General features: G+C 36.8%; 1 protein-coding gene across 2 annotated transcripts in view; it reads right to left on the reverse strand.

The window, feature by feature from the left end:
• The window catches only part of DPY19L2 (dpy-19 like 2), a 91,594-nt gene that overhangs the window by 13,986 nt on the left and 55,070 nt on the right, over positions 1–22,538 (reverse strand). For both annotated transcript variants that reach the window (XM_007078584.2, XM_042969861.1), the window contains 4 exons: positions 21,062–21,163; positions 19,923–19,994; positions 16,872–16,918; positions 6,233–6,257 (listed from right to left, as the gene is read on the reverse strand). In XM_007078584.2, coding sequence (XP_007078646.2) covers positions 6,233–6,257; positions 16,872–16,918; positions 19,923–19,994; positions 21,062–21,163 — 246 coding nt within the window. The remainder of the gene's footprint in view (positions 1–6,232; positions 6,258–16,871; positions 16,919–19,922; positions 19,995–21,061; positions 21,164–22,538) is intronic.

Here is a 22,538-nt window from a genome sequence, read left to right on the forward strand (position 1 = left end):
TTCCTTTTTAAGTAAAGATGTTTAAAAATGGAATTTGCTAATTTTTTCATAATTCTTCAACCCAAAGCTGGAACGTGGAAGACTTATTTCAAAATCAACCCTTCAGGAGCACTTCGGTGGCTCAGTAGGTTGAGGGTCCGACTTTGGCTCCAGTAGTGATTTCAAGCCCCACATAGGGCTGTTGTCAGGGTGGAGCCTGCTTCAAATTCTCTGTCCCACTCTCTTTCTGCCCCTCCCCTACTCGCACTGTCTCTCAAAACTTAACATTAAAAAAAAAAAAATCAATCCTTCATTTTTTTTGGTTAAATTATTTATTTTTAAATTTTTTAAAAATTATTTTTGACAGGAAGTGCCAGTGAGGAGGGGCAGAGAGGGGTGGAGGGAAAGAGGATCTGAAGCGACTCAGTACTGACAGTACAGCACCCAATACAGGGCTTGAGCTCACGATCCACGCTCAAGTCCACTGCTCAACCAACTGAGCCACCCAGGTGTCCCCTTCATTTTTCTTTAGTCAAACTCCTCTTTGGACAAAATCATGGGACATGATGTGGAGAGAACAAAAGACATCAACGTATTTCATACCCGAATAGGTCCTTTTGTTTAGGACCATTAAATCACAGATTGGTAGATTACAGGGGCCATCTTCTTTAATCATCTATCCAAAATAGAGATCTCTTCTATAAATCTAAGAACTGGGTATTCACTAATTCCTGAAAAGGAATATGCCAAAGGGAGTGCCTGTTATAATTATGGATAGCTGAAAATGTTAGAAAATCTTTTCTAAAACTGAACCAGTGTCTCCAGTAATTTCCACATCTCTGCAACTACACAAAATTAGTCTAAACCCATTCACACATGACAGTTCTCTATTATCCAAATACTGTAATCATGACTTTGCACTAATCCCACCTTTACCCTTAGAAAGCTTTCTATTTTTAAGCCAAATATTCAGAAACTTGGATCGCTGTTCTGTATTGTCACAATTCTGGTTACCTTGCTCTGGACATGGTACAGACTACCCATGTTTTTGTTAAAATGTGGCATCTAGAAATAGACTACCATAGATATGATCTAATTAATGCAAGTACACATGACTTCTCCCAATATGCCTTCCTTTGGTTATTCTGAGCCACAGATGAGACTATCATGGTCTCTCCTAAATCCCATCACTTCTACTTTATTTTTCCATCATTTCTTCTTAGGACCAACTTCTCATGTGACCAAAATTAAATCCAAAGTAATAATTCTTCTTGACTTTCCTCTATCATCTAAAGGCTGAAAGGACTTTGCTTTCATGTGGAGACCTGAAAGATCCCTACCATTTCCTTATCTTCCCTGCATACTGTTTTTTGTGGGTGCATGACATAGAACAGCCATCCCAAATGGCACCACTTATGTTTGTTTTTTATGGTCATCCACACGCTCCAACCACTCTTCTACTCACAGGCTACTGACTTTCTATGGGGCTCTCTTGCCAGTTATTTGACCTTCTAAACTATCAAATAGCTTTCTTTTTAACTACCAAATGGAAGACAGAAGGTTACAGTCAAAAAGTACAATTCAGGAGGCACCTGGGGAGCTCAGTTGGTTAAGTATCTGACTATGGCTCAGGTCATGATCTTATGGTTCGTGGGTTTGAGCCCCACATCAGGTTTTGTGCTAACAGCTCAGGGCATGGAGCCTGCTTCAGATTCTCTGTCTCTCTCTCTCTGTGCCCCTCCCTGACTCATGCTCTATCTCTCAAAAACGATAAATGTTAAAAAAAAAATTAAAAAGTACAGTTCAGGTGTGCCTGGGTGGCTTAGTCAGTTAAGCATCTGACTCTTGATCTTGGCTCAGATCACGATCTCACGGTTTGTGAGTTCAAGCTCTTCATCCGGCTCTGTGCTGGGGGTATGGGGCCATCCCTCTCTCCGCCCCCCCCCCGGCTCTTTCTCTCTCTCAAAATAAATAAACTTAAAAAAAAAAAAAGTACAGTCCAAAAATCTGTACTATAAGTACAGTGTCGTCAATTCGTTAGTACTTCTGTCCACATAAAAAACTAGGAAAATCCCCACAACATCTTTTAGAGGCTGGAAACAAGGAAAGAAGAGAAGCCCAGCGAACTGTTCACTACCCATCTTTGGAGAAAGTGAGCCAACTGGGTAAAGTGTGAAGTAGCAGCTACCAAGCACAAAGAAAACAAAGACTAAGTACGGAAGGCCAGTCCAAATGGCAGATTGTCCTGGTCAAAACTGCCTCCCACAACAATGTAAAAACGTCTTGAGAACATGGTAGGGATGCCCTTCACCGGCACAGGTAACAGAGGGCAGACAAAAGGTCCAAAAGGCACACAAATTTAAAAGTGGGAATTTACACAGCGTTTAACTTATACTAGGCATTATTCTAAGTATCTTACATGGAACTCATTTAATCCCATAGCCACCACATGAGCTAAGTGCTGTTATTACTGCTATTGTTTTGGTTGTTCCCAAAAAGATGTAAAGTAACTTGGCTAAGATCACAAAGCCAGTAAATGGAAGAACAAGGATGTGAGGCCAGCCAGATCCTAGGTCTGTGTCTTTAACCACTATACTTCCTCTCCAAACAATACACTATCAACCACATGGCTCTTTTAGTCCATGGACACAGACTTGTACAGACCCCAACATACATCACTCAATCCATTTCTTCAAAGAAGTAATTGTCCCCCCATATTACTTCACTCCTTCAATAGGATACCTCTATATTGGTTCAGACAGCTTCAGCTGTATGTCACAAAAAACTCTCTGGCTGGCTGTAGAAAAACTTTACTTATGATAAAAAACACAAACTCAACTGACTTAAAATATAAAGAATCAAATATAAACTAATGAAATTGGTTAGGGATTGGGAAAAGAGTGAAGGCTGATACAGGACTGGCCATCACGGACAAAAGGAGGTATGAGTGGGTCAAGAGAATATTCAGGATTGAACACCCTCAGTGTTATCCCTCCCTCGCCTATCTTCACAGTAGCTCCTCATTGATACTATAACATTCTGGCAATAAATATTGTTTCTAACTCTTTCCCCTCTTTTTCTTTCCTGCGAATTACTAGGTACTCCACCAATTTCTAAGCCCATAAAATAGAAAAATTGGTTAAAAGAAACCAGCTTATGAAATAAATAAAATACAGATAAATACATTAAATTGGGAGGAAAAAATCACCACAGAATCCTTTCATCTAACAAAGTTTGCCAATTATCATGACACTACAGAGGTAACCCAGGGATTTATTTAATGAGCTGAAGGTTGTGGACTGCCCCGGATTCAGAGGGTTGGCACAAAGCAAGGAATTTAGAACTTATTCCCTAATTATCCTAAGGACTCCTTACCTAATCCTGAAACAAGCTGGAATGTAGAAACTTTTGTTATCATATCACATCCAGAGTAAGATGCACCCTCTACCCTTCTCAGGGCTATGCCTTCTGTACCCTATCATCCCTAAGGTGAAAACAGTCCACCTCCAAAACCTTGTAAGGAGACAGATTTCTCAAGTGGGAGTGGGATGAGGAGCCAGCCAGACATAAGACCACATCGGCACTGCTCAACATACTTTCTTTCCGGAAGTCTACAGTTTTTAGACAGCTAATCTATGTATCAGGAGTTAACAGACTCTCTTTAGTTTAAAAAAATTAACAGATTTGCTGTCACTGTCTTTTAGTCTGCTTGACTTCTGACTGCCTTTTAAAAAGCTATCCTCTCTACTGCCAACAGGGCGAAAATATCTACAACTCAGATCTGACTATACCACCTCTCCTAAAGTCGAGGAGACAGTCCAGTGTCTTTGCATACAAAATCACCAGAGTCTGAACCTGGGTCGTTTCCTGCTACTTCTTGCCTTCTCCATGCATCAGCAATACTGATTTGCCTGCAGCTCTGAACATAACTTACTACCTTACGGCTTCCTTATACACACACACGCTTTGACTTTGGAAAACTCCTCCTCTAAGGTCATTAATAAAATCTTTCCCTAACTGCCCTTATCTCCTCCACACAGATTTAATCACTTCTTCTGCGCTACTGGTCTATCTACTTCCTCCGTCATGGCACATATAATGAGGTGTTCACGTTGCTTGTCTTCCTCCACTATACATTAAATTCCATGAAAGCACGGACCTGGTGTACAGGTGCACATAATAAAGATTGAGTGGATTAGTATACAGAGTTAGCAGAAAAAATTAAAATGGATAAAACAAAGATAAATGGAAAAATGAAAGAAGAAAGCAAAAGAATGTGAAAAATGAGGGCAGAAAATTAAGGAATACTTTGTTTCTAAAAAGAGGTGGATTTTATTTTTTTTTTATTATTTTGCTATTTATTTTAAGTTTATTTATCCATTTTGAGAGAGTGAGCGGGGGAGCGGTGGAGAGAGAGGGAGTGAGCAAGAAACCCAAGCGGCAACAGCGTGGAGCCCGATGTGGGGCTCAAACCCATGAGCTGTGAGATCATGCATGACCTGAGCCGAAACCAAGAGTCAGATGCTTAATGGACTGAGCCATCCAGGTGCCCCGAGGTGGGTTTTAAATACAGTAGGATAAAGTATGAAGTATGAATGTGCACCACTAAGTAAAGTGGACAATGTGACATGGCTGACTTGCATAAGAGCAGTTCACGTTAGGTGGTAGCATGTGGTGAACGATTAACAGCACGGACTCTGCTGCTACATGGCCTGGGTTCATGGCCCTCGGTTCCACAAAGCTAAGGTCATTTCAGCTTTGCGACCCTAAGTTACTCAACTTCTCCATGCCTCAGTTCTCTTTCATCTGTAAGATATACAAAATAATAGTACTTACCTCAATGGGTTGTTGTGAGAATTAAATTATAAAGAGACATAAATCACTTCCCCAAAATGCCATGCACACAGGAAGCAGTAAGGGCTGACTACTACTTTGAGGGCATTGGAGACGGACTGCTAGTGTTCAAATGCAAGCTTTAGTAACAGATAGCTGTAGACCTGACAAAAGCTATTTAATTTCTTTAGGTCTTCACTCTGTGGCCCAGACCTCTTTGCTTTTCTTCTCAGACAGGCAGCTAGACTTCATTTCCCAAGCTCCCCGGCAGTCAGGCGTGGCCGCATGCCTGAGTTCCAGCTGCAGGCAGGAAGTTCACATTTCCATTTCCAGGCCTAGTAGCCCTTACAAAACCTCCAGAGCACCCTCTTCCCTCTTCTTTCTCCTTTGCTGATTCAATGCAGACAAGCGCATCAATCCTCCAGTGCAGGCTCTTCCCTGTTCCTTCTCCTGTGCTGACATGAGGCAGACAAGTACATGGGCCCCAGAAGCCACACGCTGAAGATGGCAGAGCTATAAATGGAAGGAATCTGGGTTCCTCAATCACTGCTTGTTGGAGGGCCACCTGCTAACCAGGAACTCCTAGTTTTAACTTTATGTCAGCCAACAATTAAACTTCTACTGAGTTAAGTTAATGAAATGTTAGTGTTTGTCTCTGTAAAAGCTACTATCATCTAATTAACATAATTTTCTTATTTGCAAAGCGGGAATAATATTATGAGAATTAAGCAGCACAGTACATGGCACATAGTAACTACTATAAAATATTCATTATCATTATAGACTATTTTCATTAGGTTCAAATTCAATTGCCCTCTCTTGTAAATTTGACCTTACCCTTAAGACTCAAAGTGCTAATACTTAGGAAATCTTATTTCTAGCCCCTGATGAGCTTTCTCTTCATATGCCACAAAATAATTTAGCACCATATAAAACGTTGTCTTGTTTGCATCATGTCTGTTGAAAAACTATACACATTTGAGGGCAGAAACATTGCTATTCCACCTTCTGTGTCCGGGAACACTGCTAAGATTGTAGCTGACTGACCATCAAGTCCATGTGTGGCAGCAGGCCACCAGTCACAGGGCCACGGGTATCCACCGGGATAGGCTCTAGCTGACTAGAGCTATAGGCTCAGTGGGCTAGGAATTTAATGCTTTTATTATTGAACGGATAAATGAATGAATTAATTAATGAAGGTAATTTAATTATGCTCCTTGGTCGTCAATGAGCCTTCTGGTTTTCAAATCCTTCCTACTGTTCAAAAGAGCAGACGGAAGCATGGGAGGGGTCGCCGAAATGTATTACCAGTGCTGAACCACAGAAGCACGGCTGACAGTGCAAGGCAGTACCTTTGTGAATTACCCTTGAACTGGAATTTAACACACAAATATAGCAGAGATTAAAACGAAAGCCTTACCTCACCATGTTCAAGGAGCTGTTTTCTGGAATAAAAAACATTCTGTATTTATTGAATGTCCACTATGATTACATAAAAATAAACTGCATTTATTTGTTCTTAGATTTAAAAAATTTGATTCTCTCTAAACTATTCAGTAACACGAATAAAAAAAATAAAAATGTTAGACAATATCACTAAAAATTACAGCAACATGAAGGCAGGATTGACAGTCATCCTATTTAAGGTATATAAAAAAGCCATGCTTTGGTTAAGATAAAATAGGTTTTACTGATTGCAGGAGACTGTACCTCTGTGAGAATTTTTAAAAAAGAATTTATATTAAATATTCAACCATGACAAGCATATATATTGTTTTAGATAAGTACTGCTGGACTTTTGAGTTACTTTCATTTTTGACAATTATAAGTACCATGAACATCCTTGTACATAAAACCGTGAGCATCCCTGAATACTTCCTTAGGATAAATTTCTAGAATAAACATTATTGGTTAAAGCATATAAATATTTTTATTTCCAGAAAAGCTTATGTCTAAACGTTTACAAGATTTGTATGGTGTACCTACTGAGCTCTAGGCACTGTGCAGGGAACACAGCATAAACAGTGTAAACATTGCCCTTCTCCTCTTAGGCTGCATGTTAGACTCATACAACAGGTACAGAACTATTTCATTGTTCTGCTGAGAAGACTGGAGACTTCAGTTTTACATGCAGAGAGGCCTTCTTCTAATATGGATTTTGGGGTTGGAGAGTAAAGTTACACAGTTCAAGTAAGAAAGTAAGAAGTAAGGGAAGTTCAAGGGCACACACAGATCCAGAGTTTTTTTTTACTTTTTTTTTTTTTTATTTTTAAAGGCTGGTCAGGGGAAGGCCTGGCAGGAAAGCATTGCAATCACCAAATTACTCTGCTTCCATTGAGGCCCCTTCCTGACTTGCTCAGTGGAGGGAGGGGCCAGGGGGTGTGGCTTCCCACTGGTCCTGAAATCTGGGTACAACAGAATGCTGCAGTGAATTGCCTTGTGCAGAGGAGAGGCCTTGAGAATAGCCGCTGATGTGAACAAATCTAGTAGCTAATTTAAAATGTGAATATACAACCAAATCTGCAAACAGAAAAAATAGATAAAAATTAAAGAAATTAAATTGATAAAAAGCAACAACAGAGTTTCAAAAAACAGAGGCTAAGCAAAAGATGAAGAGACCCTACAATTCTCTGAGGTAAAGAAAGATGTGAATGTTCAGATTTAAATGTCCTACAAGTTAACAAACATATAAAGTACACATACAACCACATGTACATATGCACATGCATATCTTAAAACTCTATAAATTTCCAGAGAGCAAAACTTTATAAAAAATTTCTCATGTGTAGGGGCTCAGTTGGTTGAGCGTCCAACTCTTGATTTTGGCTCGGGTCATGATCTCACCGTTCATGGGTTTGAGCCCTGGGTCAGGCTGTGTGCTGACAGCATGGAGTCTGCTTGGGATTCTCTCTCTTCCTTTCTGCCCCTCCCCAGCCTGTGCACTCTCTCGCACTCTCTCTCTTAAAATAAACAAACTTAAAAAAATTCTCATCTGTAATGCTCAATGCTAGAAAACGATAAAGCAACATCTACAAAATGCTGAAAAAAATCCCAGGAATACCTATTAAACAAACCATCAACTTAATGTGAGGGCTAAGGTATTTTTCAAACAAGAAAGCACTCAGAAACCCTTGGGAGGAAAACACTGCAGCACCACTCCCAGCAGGAGCTGCCGTTGCACCGCTCTGGAGGCAGGGCTGCCGTCCCGCACAAGCCCTCACACAAGCCCTGTGCACATCAGGTAGAGAGACGTGGCCACTCTGCGTACACCAGCATTTCAGACCTCTGTGGCTGCTCTGCAAACACCAATGCCTCAGGTGTGAAACCAATGCTGCTGCAGGCTAGCCAGAACCCCAGACCCACTGTTGCTTTATGAGTGCCTGCACCCCAGACCCCAGCCTTGTGGTCATTTGATGCACATCCGTGTCCTGCAAATTGTCACCAATGTGAGCCAGCCAGTGCCCCGCACCCTGAAGCCATTGTTTCTCCATGAATGCCCAGGCTGCAGTCCCCGAATTGTGCCTGCTCCACGTACACTCACATCTTAGGAACCAGATTCACCACTACAGGGAGCTAGCCAGAACTGCTGGAGCCCAGAGCCACAATTGCTCTGCAAGCACATGAGTTCCAATCCCCAGCAACACAGCTGTCCCATGGTCACCCACGTATCAAACACCACTGCCACCACGACCACAAGGGCACCCACAAGACAAACCCAGTGCCAAAGGAGATACCGGTGGTCAGGATACCTTGACCACAACATGCACCATGGGAGAAAAGATCAAGTGGTCCCCAGAAGTTTCACCACTGCAGATCCCAGCAGATCACCACCATTACAGACACCCACAGCCTTGGTCATTGAAGATGCCTGCAATCTTCACTGATGCTAACCTCAGCTGATAGAGCTGCACAAATACTACAGTGTTGAGCCTTCCCCAAGAATGGAAACAGCACACCTTAACTGGCTCCTTGCACCCACCTGAAGGTAAAGGTCTTTCCTCACCAAACCAGACCCTAAAATCTGAAAGAGGTGATTGCTCCATCAAATTGAAGAGATCAAGGCAAGGCTACAAGAAATGAAAAATCACGGAAGTATAACACAGTCAAAGGAACACAATAATTTTCCAGTAACTGACCCCACAGAAATGGAGATTTGTGAACTGCCAAAGAATTCAAAATAATTGTTTTAAGAAAGATCAGTGAACTACAGAGAGTGCAGACAACTAAATAAAATTAGGAAAACAATACATGAATAAAACAAGAAGTTCAACAGCTAGAAATTATAAAAAGAACCAAACAAATTCTAGAGCCAAAAAATACAATAAATTAAATGAAAAATGCAATATACAGCATCAATACCATACCTGATCAAGCAGAAGCAAAAATACGGGAACTTGAAAAGTGATTAATTTGAAATTATCCAGTGAGAAGAGAAAAAAAAAAGAATGAAAATGAGTGAAGAACGTTTATGTGAATTATGGAACACCATCAGAAGAAACAATATTTATATTATGGCAGTCCAAGAAGGAGAAGAGAAAGGACAGGAATCTTATTTAAAGATCAGCTGAAAACTTGCCAAATCTGGAGAGAGATCTAGATATCCAAGCACATGAGGCTCCAGGTACCAATACAAATTAACCACCCCCCCCAAATTCACTAGACCCATCATAATGAAAGTGTCAAAACTAAAGACAAAGAATAAACTGTCAAAGCAGTAATTATCTCATAAAAGGGAACCCCCCTAAGGCCATTAGCAGATTTCTCAGCAGAAACCTTGCAGGTCATAAGAAATTAAATTGATTTAAGATATTATATTCAAAATGCTCACACTAAAAAATCTGCCAACAAAGCAGGGCATCTGGGTGGCTCAGGTGGTTAAGCGCCTGACTCTTGACTTCGGCTCAGGTCACGATCTCATGGTGAGACTGAGCCCCATGCTGGGTTCTCTGCTGCTGGCGCAGAGTCTGCTTAGAATTCTCTTTCTCCCCCTTCCTCTCTTGCAAAAATAAGAAATCTAAAAAAAATCTGCCAACTAAGAACACTTTACCCAGCAATGCTATCCCTCAGATAAAATGAAATAACTTTCTCAGACAAACAAAAGCTGAGTGAGTTCATCACCACTAGACTTGCCTTAAAAAAATGCTAAAGAAGTTATTTATGCCACAATGAAAGAATGCTAATTAGTAACCTAAACATATATGAAAATATGAAACTCACTGTAAAGTTAACTACACAAATTAGGAATACTCTAATGTTGTAATAGTGGTATATAATCACTTAACTCTAGCATAAAAGTAAAAAGACAAAAGTATTTAAAAATAAATACAGCCATAATAATTTGTTAATGGATACCACACAGAAAGATCTAAATTGTGACATCAAAAGGATAAAAAGGAGAAGTGAAAGAAAAAAGCTGAGATTTTGTATGTGATTGAAGTTAAGTTTTTATTGGCTTAAAAGAGACACTTACAAGATGTATTATGTAATAAGCCTCATGAGCACCATAAAGCAAGCAACTACAGTAGACACACAAAAGATTAAGAGAAAGGAAACAAAGCATACCAGTATGGAAAAGGAAGACAGCATGAGAAGAAGAAAGGAACTATGAAACAGAAAGCATCTAGGTGGCAAAACAAGTCCTTATCTATCAACAATTATTTTAAATGTAAATGAATTTAATTCTCCAACCCAAAGACAGAGAGTGGCTAAACAAATTATACATAATTTAATTTATTTAGGTGTTTTGATGTTGGATGCATACAGATTTATAGATGTAGATGTATATATGTAAAATGGTTGTAAGAGCATGTGATTCTTGATCTTGGGGTTGTGAGTTCAAGTCCCACATGAGGTGTACAGATAATTTAAATAAAAAATTTTTTAAAAAAGAAACTCATTTTAGCTTTATGGACACACATAAAGTGAAAGTGAAGGGATGAGAAAAGATATTCCACTCAGATGGAAACAAAAAGAAAGCAGGGGTAACTCTATATATCATATGTGTGTGTGTGTGTGTGTGTATATATATATATATATATATATGCATATTCATACATATCATACATACATATGCATACTATATAAGCATCATATATATGTATATATATATGCATACATATATATGTGTGTGTATATATATATGCCTGTATATATATATATATATATATATATATGTGATATACATATATATCTATACATATGTATATATACATCTATATCTATAAATCTATATGCATCCAACATCAAAACACCTAAATAAATTAAGCAAATATAAATAGATCAGAGAGGAGAATGAGAAAGCAATGCAAAACAGTAGAGGATTTCAATACCAATTTCAACAATGGATGGATCATCCAGACAGAAAATCAATGAGTAAATATTGGACTTGAACTACACTTTAGACCAAATGGACCTAACAAATATATACAGAGCATTTCATCAACAGCAGTAGAATACACCTTCTCCTCAGATGCACACAGAACATTCTCTAGGATAGATCCTATGTTAGGTCACAGAACAGGTCAATAAATTTAAGAAGACTAAAATCGTAACAAGTATCTTTTCTGACCACAATAGTAGGACATTAGAAAATCAATAATAGTAGGAAAGAAAGAAAATTCATAAATACATGGAAATTAAACAACCTAATCCTGAACAATCGATGGATCAAAGAAGAAATCAAAAGAAAATAAAAAATATCTTGAAACAAATGAAATAAAAACACAACATACCAAAACATGGAATGAAGCAAAAGCAGTTCTAAGAGGGGAGCTTATCCTGGTAAATGCCTATATTAAGAAAAAAATATTTCAAATAAACAATTATATACCTCAAGGAAGTAGAACAAATGAAGCCCAACATTACCGACAGGAAAGAAATAACAAAGATCATAATAGAAATAAATGAAATAAGAGACAAGAAACAATAGAAAACATCAATAAAACTAAGAGCTAGTTTTTTTGAAAAGATAAACAAAATTAATAAGCCTTTAGTAAGACTAAGAAAAAAAACAGAAGATTTAAATAAATAAAATCACAAATGAAAGTGGGGACATTAAAATTGATACCACAAAAATACAAAGGATCATAAGAGACTACTATGAACAATTATACACCAACAAATTGGACATCTCAAAGAAACATATTCCTAGAAACATACAACCTACAAAGACTGAATTACAAAGCAACAGAAAATCTGAATAGACTTAAAACTAGTAAGAAGACTGAATAAGTAACCAAAAATCTCCCCACAAAAAGAAGTGGAGGGCCAGATGGCTACACTGGAGAATTCTACCAAACATTTACATAAGGATTAATGCTAATCCTTCTCAAATTTTTCCAACAAATTTAAGAGGAAGGAACACTCCCAATCTCATTTTATAAGGCTGGCATTACCCTCATACTGAAGCAAGACAAGGATGATAAAAGAAAAGAATATTGTAGGCCAATATCCCTGATGAACATAGATGCAAAAAACTTCAACAAATACTGGAAACCTAATTCAACATCATATTAAAAGGACCACACACCATGATTAGGTGGGATTTATCTTTGCAATGCTAGGATAGTACAATACATACAAATCAATAAATTTGATGTGCCACTTTAACAGAATGAAGAATAAAAACCATCTGAGTATCTCAACAGACACAGAAAAAGCATTTGACAAAATTCGAAACCCCTCCATGATAAAAATTCTCAACAAATTAGGTACAAAAGGAATGTACCTCAACACAATAAAGGCACACAGCTAACTTCATACTCAATGTTGAAAACCTCAAAAACTTTTCCACGAAGATCAGGAACAAGACACGGATGCCCACTCTATTTCCCTCCAGCACTGTATTGGAAGTCCTAACCAGGGCAATTAGGCAAGAAAAATAAAAAAAAGAAATAAGAAAGGGAGAAGTAAAACTATGTTTGCAGATGATGTGACCTTACGTACAGAAAACCCTAAAGACCCCACCAAAAAACTGTTAAAACTAATAAATGAATTCAGTAAATTTGTGGAATACAAAGTTAACATATAAAAATCAGTTGCATTTCCACACAATCACAGTGAACTATCTGAACGGGTAATTTAGAAAGCAATCTCATTTATAATAGCATCAAAAACAATAAAGCACGTAGGAAGGAGTACACTTCACCAAGGAGAGACCTCTACACTGACGACTGTAAGACGCTGATGAAAGAAACTGAAGACTACACAAATAGAAAGATATCCTATGTTCTTGGTTTGGAAGAATTAATGTTAAAATATCCATACTACCCAAAGCAATCTACAGATTCAAAGCAATCCCAATCAAAATTCCAATGACATTTTTCACAGATACAGAAAGATTGATCCCAAATTTCATATGGAACAACAAAAGACCCTGAATTTCCAAGATAATCTTGGGAAAGCAGAATGAAGCTGCAGGTATTGTAGTTATTGACTTCAAACTATATCACAAAAGTACAGTAATCAAAACAGTATGGTACATGCATAAAAGTGGATACATGGACCAATGAAACAGAATACAGAGTCCCCAAATAAACTTATGTGTATATGGTCAATTTATCTTTGATAAGGGCACTAACACACAATGGGAAAAGAATAGTGTCTTCAATAAATGATGCTTAGAAAACTGGATATTCACATGTAAAAGAATGAAATTAAACTCCTATTTTATACCACTCACAAAAATTAAGTTGAAATGGATGAAAAGCTTAAATGTAATACTTCAAACCATAAAATTCCTATGAGAAAAAACAGGGAAAAACCTCCTTGACATCGATCTTCACAATGATTTTTTGAGTCTGACACCGAAAGCACCATCAACAAAAGCAAAAATAAACCAGTGGGACCACATCAACTAAAATGTTTCTGCACAGCAAAGGAAACAATCAACAAAATGAAAAGGCAACCTATGGAAGGGGTGAAAATATTTGCAAACTGTGTATCTGATAAGGAGTTAATAGCTGAAGTAAATAAGGAACTCATACAACCCAATGGCGATAAATAAATAAATAATCTGATTTAAACATGGGCAAAAGACCTGAAGAGACATTTTTTTCTGAAGGAGAACAGGAAAAATGCAAAGTGCTCAATTTCATTAATCATCCAGGAAATACAATTCCGAACCACAACGAGATATCACCTCACTACTATTGGAATGGCTATAATCAAAGACAAAAGATACGTGTTGATGAGGACACAGAGAAAAGGGAAACCCTGTGTACAGCTGGTGGGAATGTAAATTGGTACAGTCATTATGGAAAGCGGTATTGGAGGCTCCTCAAAAAACTAAAAAGAGAACTGACATACGATCCAGCCGTCCTACCCCTGGGAACATATCCAAAGGAATCAAAATCCATATTTTGAAGAGATATCTACACTTCCATGTTCATGGCAGCATTATTCATAATAGCCAAGATATAGAAGCAGCTGAAGTGTCTGTCACTGAACACATGGATAAAGAATATGTGGTATATATAAGCAAGGGAATATTATTCAGTCTTAAAAAAAAAAAAGGGAATGCTGCCATTTATGACAACATGGATGAACCAGGAGGGCATTAAGCTAGGTGACATAGGTCAAAGAAAGACAAATCCTTTATGGTATCGCATATATGTGGAGTCTAAAAAAGAAAAAAAAAAGTAAATTCAGAAACAGAGAAGAATGGTGGTTGCCAGAGGCTGTGGGGTGGGGGCTGATGCGGGTGATGTTCATCAAAAGATACAAACTTTTAGTTGTAAGATGAATAAGTTCTGAGAAACGAATGTACAGAATAGTGACTATAGTTAATAATACTGTATTATATACTTAAAGTTTGCTGAGAGTAAGGATCTTAAGCATTCTCATATACAAAAAGGTAACTGAGAGGTGATATAGGTGTTAGATGTATTAATTAACTTGATTGTGGTGATCATTTTGCAATATATATGTACATCAAGTCATTGTGTTGTACACTTTAAATATATACTTATTACTTGGCAAAAAATAAACATTATGAAAGAAAATATGAGGAAGTAATTTAATGATTTTGATGTGGGTGTTTCTAAGGAACAAATTAACACAGAAAATGTATAGTTGTGACTGTAAAGAAATTCTAAACTTCTATAAAGCAAAGACCATTAATAAACTATAAATTGACATCCTAGAAGAAATGTTATACATGTAATAGGCAAAAGGTTACTGTCTATAATATAAATTAAAATACCCTACAAATCAATTTTCAAATGGTCAAGAGATACAAATACACCAGTCATTTGAAAGATGTAAAACTTCCCTGGTAAAGACGGATAAAAGAAAATGAGCCCCCCGCTTCCCCCCACTTTTTTTTTTTTTTAACCTGTCAGAAAAAGTTCAGTTTGATAACACTGGTGTTCATGGAGATACAGAGAAATGGACACTCCCATCATAAGTTTTCAGGATTTATCAAATTATAAACATTTATAAATTATGGTTCAAAAGTCCCATTTCAAATATTATAATACTAAATATTCTAAATATTAAAATAAGTATGCAAAGAAATATGTACAGAAATGTTCATTACTCTTAGCACTTGTTGTTATGACAAAAAGATAAATACAATCTTAACGCCCATTGATGAGGGACTAGCTAAGTACTTGGTAATCACTCATATGAGGAACAATAAAATGTGGAGACCACTACAAAGTATGAGGAAGATCTAGGCAGATACCCAAGATAAGCTGTTAAATAAAAATAAAAAGTTACATAACAATAATATTGATTCTATTTTTTATAAAACTATTGTGTTTTTGGAAGTGTTTTCTAGAATGATACATATGAAGCCATTTGCAATCAGCACCAATGAGTAGTAGCCCTAAGGGAGGGAAACATTTCCTCTTTTCTTGAAATATTATTTCATCTGAATGTATTACTGTACACATGTATTATTTTTGTAATTTAAAAAACTCCTCTGCCCATACACACACACAAGGCTGTCACTTTCAGGACTGTAATCAACTCCTTCCTTTGAGCTAAATATCTTCCACCCTTTGGTCCCCTCAAGTCTGTCCTCTTCCACACTGTACCCTCTCAAATAGTTGAAGACAGTCACAAAGTACTTCTCAATCCTCTATTATCCAATTAAATATCCCAGGTGCCATCATATATTCTTTATGTGAATAGTTCACATGGCTCTAAAAACATTCTTTTTACTGCATCAAGGCATATTTCCCTGGTCTCTATCTGACCAGAACAAAGTCTATTAAGATTTAAGACCCAGAACATGGGTCTATTAAGTGCCTCGATTTGAATTTCAACAAATAAGATTTAACCATTTCAAACATAGGGTTCTGTTTAGCTCTTCTAGCAACCATATGAAATGCTTTACTGAAAATACAAGCATGGGGTATGGAGCTCATGGAAACTCTCTGTACTAACTTCACAAATATTCCATAAATCTAAAACTGTCCTAAAAATAAATTTCATTAAATACATCAAATTTAATGATACAGCTATAAGTATAAAATTTAATTTAAGATATTCCTCAGAAGGAAATTTTCTTCACAATCTACTTCTCATGTCTGGTAGCAATGTGTGATTTGAGTTATTTTACTCACATATGTTTAGCAATGTGTGATCTGAGTTATTTTACTCACATATGTTTATGCCATAATTCTAGTGACTTCACTAAAACCACCAAAAAAAAAAAAAAAAAAGTGATACAGCAAATGGCTTTACAATAAATGGAGAATAAACTATTTCATGATTATGCAGAAAAACAAATAATTATGTTTTCTCTGAAAGTCAAAAAAAACCTGCCCAAATAAAACTTTAGCTTACTTCTGTTTATGGACTTTAAATTCTAGCTATATATTAAAGTTTAACTTGATTTAAACTTTAAATTAATTCAAATATAAGTATCTCCAAAACAAGTCCAAACACATAAAAGAAATCTCTAAGAATAATATATTCAGTCTTTTAAGAGAACATCTAAGATTGGTTCATGTCTTTCTTAATCAAAATGCTGGTTTAATATACATTCATTTAATATTACAGTAGTTATTTAGTAACTGAAGACAGTATGATTTAAAAACAATTATAATTACCTTTGATAGGTGTTTGCAGATAAGACACATAAAATATCACGAGTAGCCTGTGAATAGAATAAATTAAACTTTTCTAAGGAATTATGTGACATTTAAAATGCTCCAATTCATTAATGTAAACACCCCCACAAGGAAAAAGTATCTTAATTGTTAAAGTGAGTCCTCAGAAACACTTTAATCCCATCTTTGCCCCAGGCAAATATTTTCTTGCCGTTCTAAGTTCCTCGGCTATTAAAAAAAAGAAAGGAGTGTTGGAGTAAATCTTTTTTAAAAAAATGTTTATTCATTTTTGAGAGAGAGAGGGAGAGTGCACAAGGGGATGGGTGGGGGAGTAGGGACAGGGAGGGCAGAGAGAGAGGGGGACAGAGGATCCAAAGTGGGCTCCTTACAGCAGAAGAGCCCAATGCAGGGTTCAAACTCATGAACCATGAGACCATGACCTGAGCCAAAGTCTGCCGCTTAACCGACTGAGCTCCCCAGGCACCCCGCTGTTGAGATAAATCTTTAAGGTCCATTTCAACATTAAAATTCTAAGCCCTTACATGTGGACAACTCTTTACTAGAGTTTAAGTTTGTATTTTACTGGGAGGGAGGTGGGCTGAAAGTGGGGAATTAGTTTCTATAAAGGAGGCTGCTTCTCCCATGTACTTTCAGAGACGATCTTAACCTTCCATGCAAAGTGGGAAACTCTCCCCCACCCCTACCACCTCCCTCCATACTCCATACACTGCAGTCCATACTCCTGCTTCACTGAAACTCCAGATTATTATAAAATTAGTTATGGCATATCTGCTTCCCTGATCTCAGCCACGAGTGAGCACTGGGAAGGCCAGTGAGCACCTCTGACAATGTACCACAAGATGCTGAGAGAGGGAGGAGAGCAGGAGGAGTGAAGGGGAAGGTGGGGGCTAAATTGGGCCAAGGAGGCTTTAGCTACAATCCTATGCAACTTAAACAGTAAGATAAAAACCTTATGGGGAACTTAAAATTTTAAACTGTGAAGGATATGCACTTTACAACTTAGAAATAAACAATGAAAAAAATAGAGTGAAATTTGAACTCTAATTTAAAATTAAATCTAAGTTTAGAATCTTTAACTTCTCTCATTTGTTCAAGAGCATTTTTTATGGATGAATGTTTCAAGTGACATACATGAGATTCTAGTCACTTAGGCAAGCACGAAGCCTATTTGGTGGTATAGTTGATAGAATATATGCACTTAGGGGAGTTTAAGATTCTGTAGTGTCACAGAAAAATCATACTATATATGCCTTCTTTCTTTCTTCCCAGAAGCGACTTCACACAAGTGAAAATGTAAATTTAGATCAGAAATATCCTTGAGGTGAAAAAGAAACCACAATGGGACAAATAAAGATGAGGGGTTTACCATCTGCAGGGATGGGTGTGTGTGTGTGTGTGTGTGTGTGTGTGTGTGTGTGTGTGTGGGAGAGAGAGAGAGAGAGAGAACATGTTAATGCACATACATGATTTGAGCTGTGGTGTGTCTGGGGGCGAGTACTATGTTTATGAGTCTTGGATCTTAATTTTAAAAAATAGTAATAGTAGATATAGCTCTCATCTTCGATGCCAGCTATCTCCTCACTGAAGAGTTAATTCCTGCATTACCCCTTTAAGTGTAGCCTTGGAAGAATACCACCGTTTGCCATGATGGAATGGAAATAGGCTAGTGGAGAGCTAGGTAGAGCCCAGGGGACACTGCTCTAGTTTACCCATTCCTTCTCATTACCTCTATCCTCTTTCCAAGTGGTCCCTAGGGAACTGGGTCAAGGGAGAAACAACAGAGATCAAGGTAGAGACAGAGGCTTCTCATAAATTGTTCACATTTTACATGAAAACACAGGAATGAGAAAATGTAGGAATTGCAACCACACATACAAGGTATGCACCGTGACTTTACACATAGAAAACTAGTTGGATCAGGGCCACCCCTGGTATGGTGGCAGAGAGATGCTCCTGCTATCTACTTAAAAGTCTATGATAAATACATACTTGAAAGGGCGGGCCTATGCTGGCCGACTCCATCTTGTTCTGTGTCCTTCACCTTGACCACACCTCCTCCCCTTGAGTAACCCCCCCCCTCACCTGCCTAACAGGACTCGGACCCTTCCCCAGCCAATTGGCTGAGGCCATAGCCATTACCTCACTAACTGCCCCTAGGCCCCAATAAAACCTTTGTCCTTTTGAAACTCTCTCTCTCTCCGGTATCTCACTGCTGCGTCGGTGCAGGTAGGGGATTGAGCTCGAGCTAGCTCGAATAAAGGCTCTTTTGCTTTTACATCGGACTTGGCTCCCTGGTGGTCTTTTGGGATCACGAATTCCGGGCATAACAATACTGACTTAAGACGACTTGTAAACAAGTATCATAAAGATGGTTCAAAATTGCAAAAAACTAAGACCCAGGTTCTTTAGGCTTTCAGATATACCACTTCAAGACCAAGAAAATCTGTCACAGGTATTTTAGAATATTATTTCTTCTATCATTAATAATGTTTTCTTTTGTTGGGAAAACAGTGAACACACAATGACTTTTTAAAGAATGTGTGTAGAATTTCTCCTGTGAAGGTCTTAAAGCGGATTAAGACTTCCTTGAATCTGCTTTATATTTAAAAGCTACCAAACTGTCATCTTCCTTTCACAGCACCTATAACAATTGTAATTCTTTAGTTATTGTGTGATTATTTGCTTAATGCCCCACCCTGCACCCACACCCACCAAGAATGTAAGTTCCAAGATAGAAGCAGGCCTGTTTTATTTGTTCCAGTGGACTGACAATGTGAATATAGTTCATGGTACATAGTAGGTAGCTGACAAATTTCTTTTGAAAGAATAAATAAGAGTATCTTTTCTAATGAGGCTTTCTAAAACACATATAATACTAGATAAAGATCTGAGTAAGAAATCTGTTTTATGGGGGAAGGGTTCATTCTAAAAATAAGATGGAATTCTGATAAGATGGAATTCTGAACTACAATTCTCTTATAGCCCTTATCTTGAACCCAAAAGCAAATGATAACAAATTTTTAAATATACCTTTTTAAAGATAAAATAAGTAATCAACATAACAACTGGAAGCAATAATGTCTTTGTGTATCTCAATGGAGTCTGAAATAAAGCAAATTGTTCAAAAGTCATTTATTAAATTTTATATTAAGTGAGTAAAAACTTATGTCACAATGAAATTTCATAAAGGTAAAAATGTTTTTGTCATTAATATTATGTATATTTATCAACCTTCATCTTCTAATACAAGAATGAAAATTATAAAAAGTTATACAAATGCACCAAAGGTTTTAACGGTAAAAACTATTAAAACAAAAATTAGCTATATATTATTTTTCCCCTTCTTTTGGGTTTTATCTTTCCTTTATTTATATATTAATTTTTAAATTTTGTGTTTACTGATCCCCAGGCCCTATATTATCATTTCTTGGGTTGCAAAGTTCCAATATTTTCACTGGTGAAACTAGAGGAAGAAAGTCATCCTACTTACTTACTGTAAATATGAATAAGTACTGAAATGACAGCAGCTAAATAATTCTCATGACCCATTAATGTGGTCAGAGTGATTTACCATGTCACTAAATTAAATACTTTCTTGAAGGCAGAAGCCAAGCCATTTTCCTCTTTGCAGCCAACAGCCTCACAGATAATTAGTGCTAATAGTTTTTGAGTAAATGTATGACTGGTTGGATAGATAAGAGAATAATGTATGATTAATAGTATATCTTTCTCGGCACCATTTTGTTAAAGATTTTTATAATATTTGATGTATTAAATGAAACATAACTAAAGTTTTTAAAAACCAAAACAAGAACTTAGATTTATTTTTCGTGAGTAGTCCCATACTTCTAAGTGACATGCACTATTAAAAGTAATTGAACTGTACTAATAGTAATTTACTGTGGATCAAATAGTATGGTAGGCACTCTTCCTGGATTATCTCATTCAACCATCATCAAGAACTCTTTAAGATAGGGGTCACTGTTTACTCATTTTACACATAAAAAAAAACAGGTAAGGAATGCTTAGGATTAGTAAAAATTATAGTAAAAAATGATAAAGTTGGTTGTCTTTGAGTTTCAGACTAAAAGGAAAACTTAAGAGCAGAAGACCATCATACCTGTAGAGAAGGAAAAAAACCAAAAACAAAAAAAAAAAACCGTTCATACCGCTTTTTCCATGAAGTCAAATTCAGGAGCACAGGTGTAAATTAAGGTATCAAAATCTGTATACCTTAAGATTCTGGCTGCTATAAGGTCACTCAGGCGAATCTGGGAAGAAAATAAAGTAAAAGAAATTAAAATTACACTAATAATTATGGTCAATAATAACTGATTTGTTGTAATATTAACAAAGTCTACAGAGCAGATAAATCCAAGGTACATGGACGGCCCTCAAAGAAAACAAACAAAAAATTCAGTGAACAATACATTATTATATACTGAATTATGAAGAAAACTGAAAACAAAGAGAAATATCAAAAGAATGAAAAGCGAAAGAGGTCAGAAAAAATAAGCAGACATGATAATATAAAGAGTGAGTTAAGATCAACAATCGCTGGGCAGAAACCACCATGTAGTTAATCATGAGATTTTATAATCATTTCTCAAGAAGAAAACAATCTCACATTAACCCTTTTTACCACACAGTGAAAAACATGAATAAATTTCCTATGTGTTGTCATTTTCACAAAGTTTCATACACTGATTACAATTTTTGGTGTTTCTTGAATTTTTCAGGCATACAGTCAAGCCATTAAATATAACAGCTATTGATCATAAGAATTATAACAACTACACACACGACTTTGATTTAGTTACTTGATCTCCAAGGCCTTTAAAATAAACATCACCAACCAAACTCAATGTAGAACTCTTATTTTCAGTTATTTATTACCCACTGTCAGTGAGACAATTGTTTTTCCACTGCATTCTCAGAAGGCCAGAAAAGAAAATATTTGGTATGTAAACCTTAATTCAAATTATTTTACAGAAATGAAATTATTTTATATCAAGTGTAATAATTATCTGTGGTTTTCATTTATTTATGATTCCCCTTATCTACCAGTAGCAAGGATAATTTAGAATTGACTTCATTTTTCTAATTTTGACTGGGCCTGATGACTAATAATAATTTAACTAAACCACTTTCATTGCAAGTTTTTCTCACAAGTGTCACACACACGAAGCAACTTAAGAGTACCGGGGGTGGGGGCGGGGGTGGGGATATGTGTGCGTGTAAGATTTGTAATGAGTTGGGTGACAACGTGGAGGAAGGCAGAAAAGAAACCCATAGACCGACTTAACAAATAGATGACTTAGGAGGCCTCAATAAAGTTCACCATAAAATGTTTAGCCCTACAGAATAAAAAGGAAAAGAAAAAAGGAGTATATCAGACATACCAGAGAACAGCAGCAACAAATAAACCTAATAAATCACCATACAGAGCTACCAATAAATGGCAGATAAATCCATATACTTTGAAATTTTATTTAACTTGAACATGTATGCTAGCTCAATTCTACTGGAGAGTGATAGCACTTGACCTTTTAGAGACTAAGGACCATAATCTGTTGTTAAAGATGAAGAAATTTCAGCATTAGACAGGGTTCTAATTGGATAGTATGAGATGAAGTACATTTCAGA

Source organism: Panthera tigris, chromosome A2 (assembly GCF_018350195.1).
Source record: "Panthera tigris isolate Pti1 chromosome A2, P.tigris_Pti1_mat1.1, whole genome shotgun sequence".
Classification (NCBI taxonomy): Eukaryota; Metazoa; Chordata; class Mammalia; order Carnivora; family Felidae; genus Panthera; species Panthera tigris.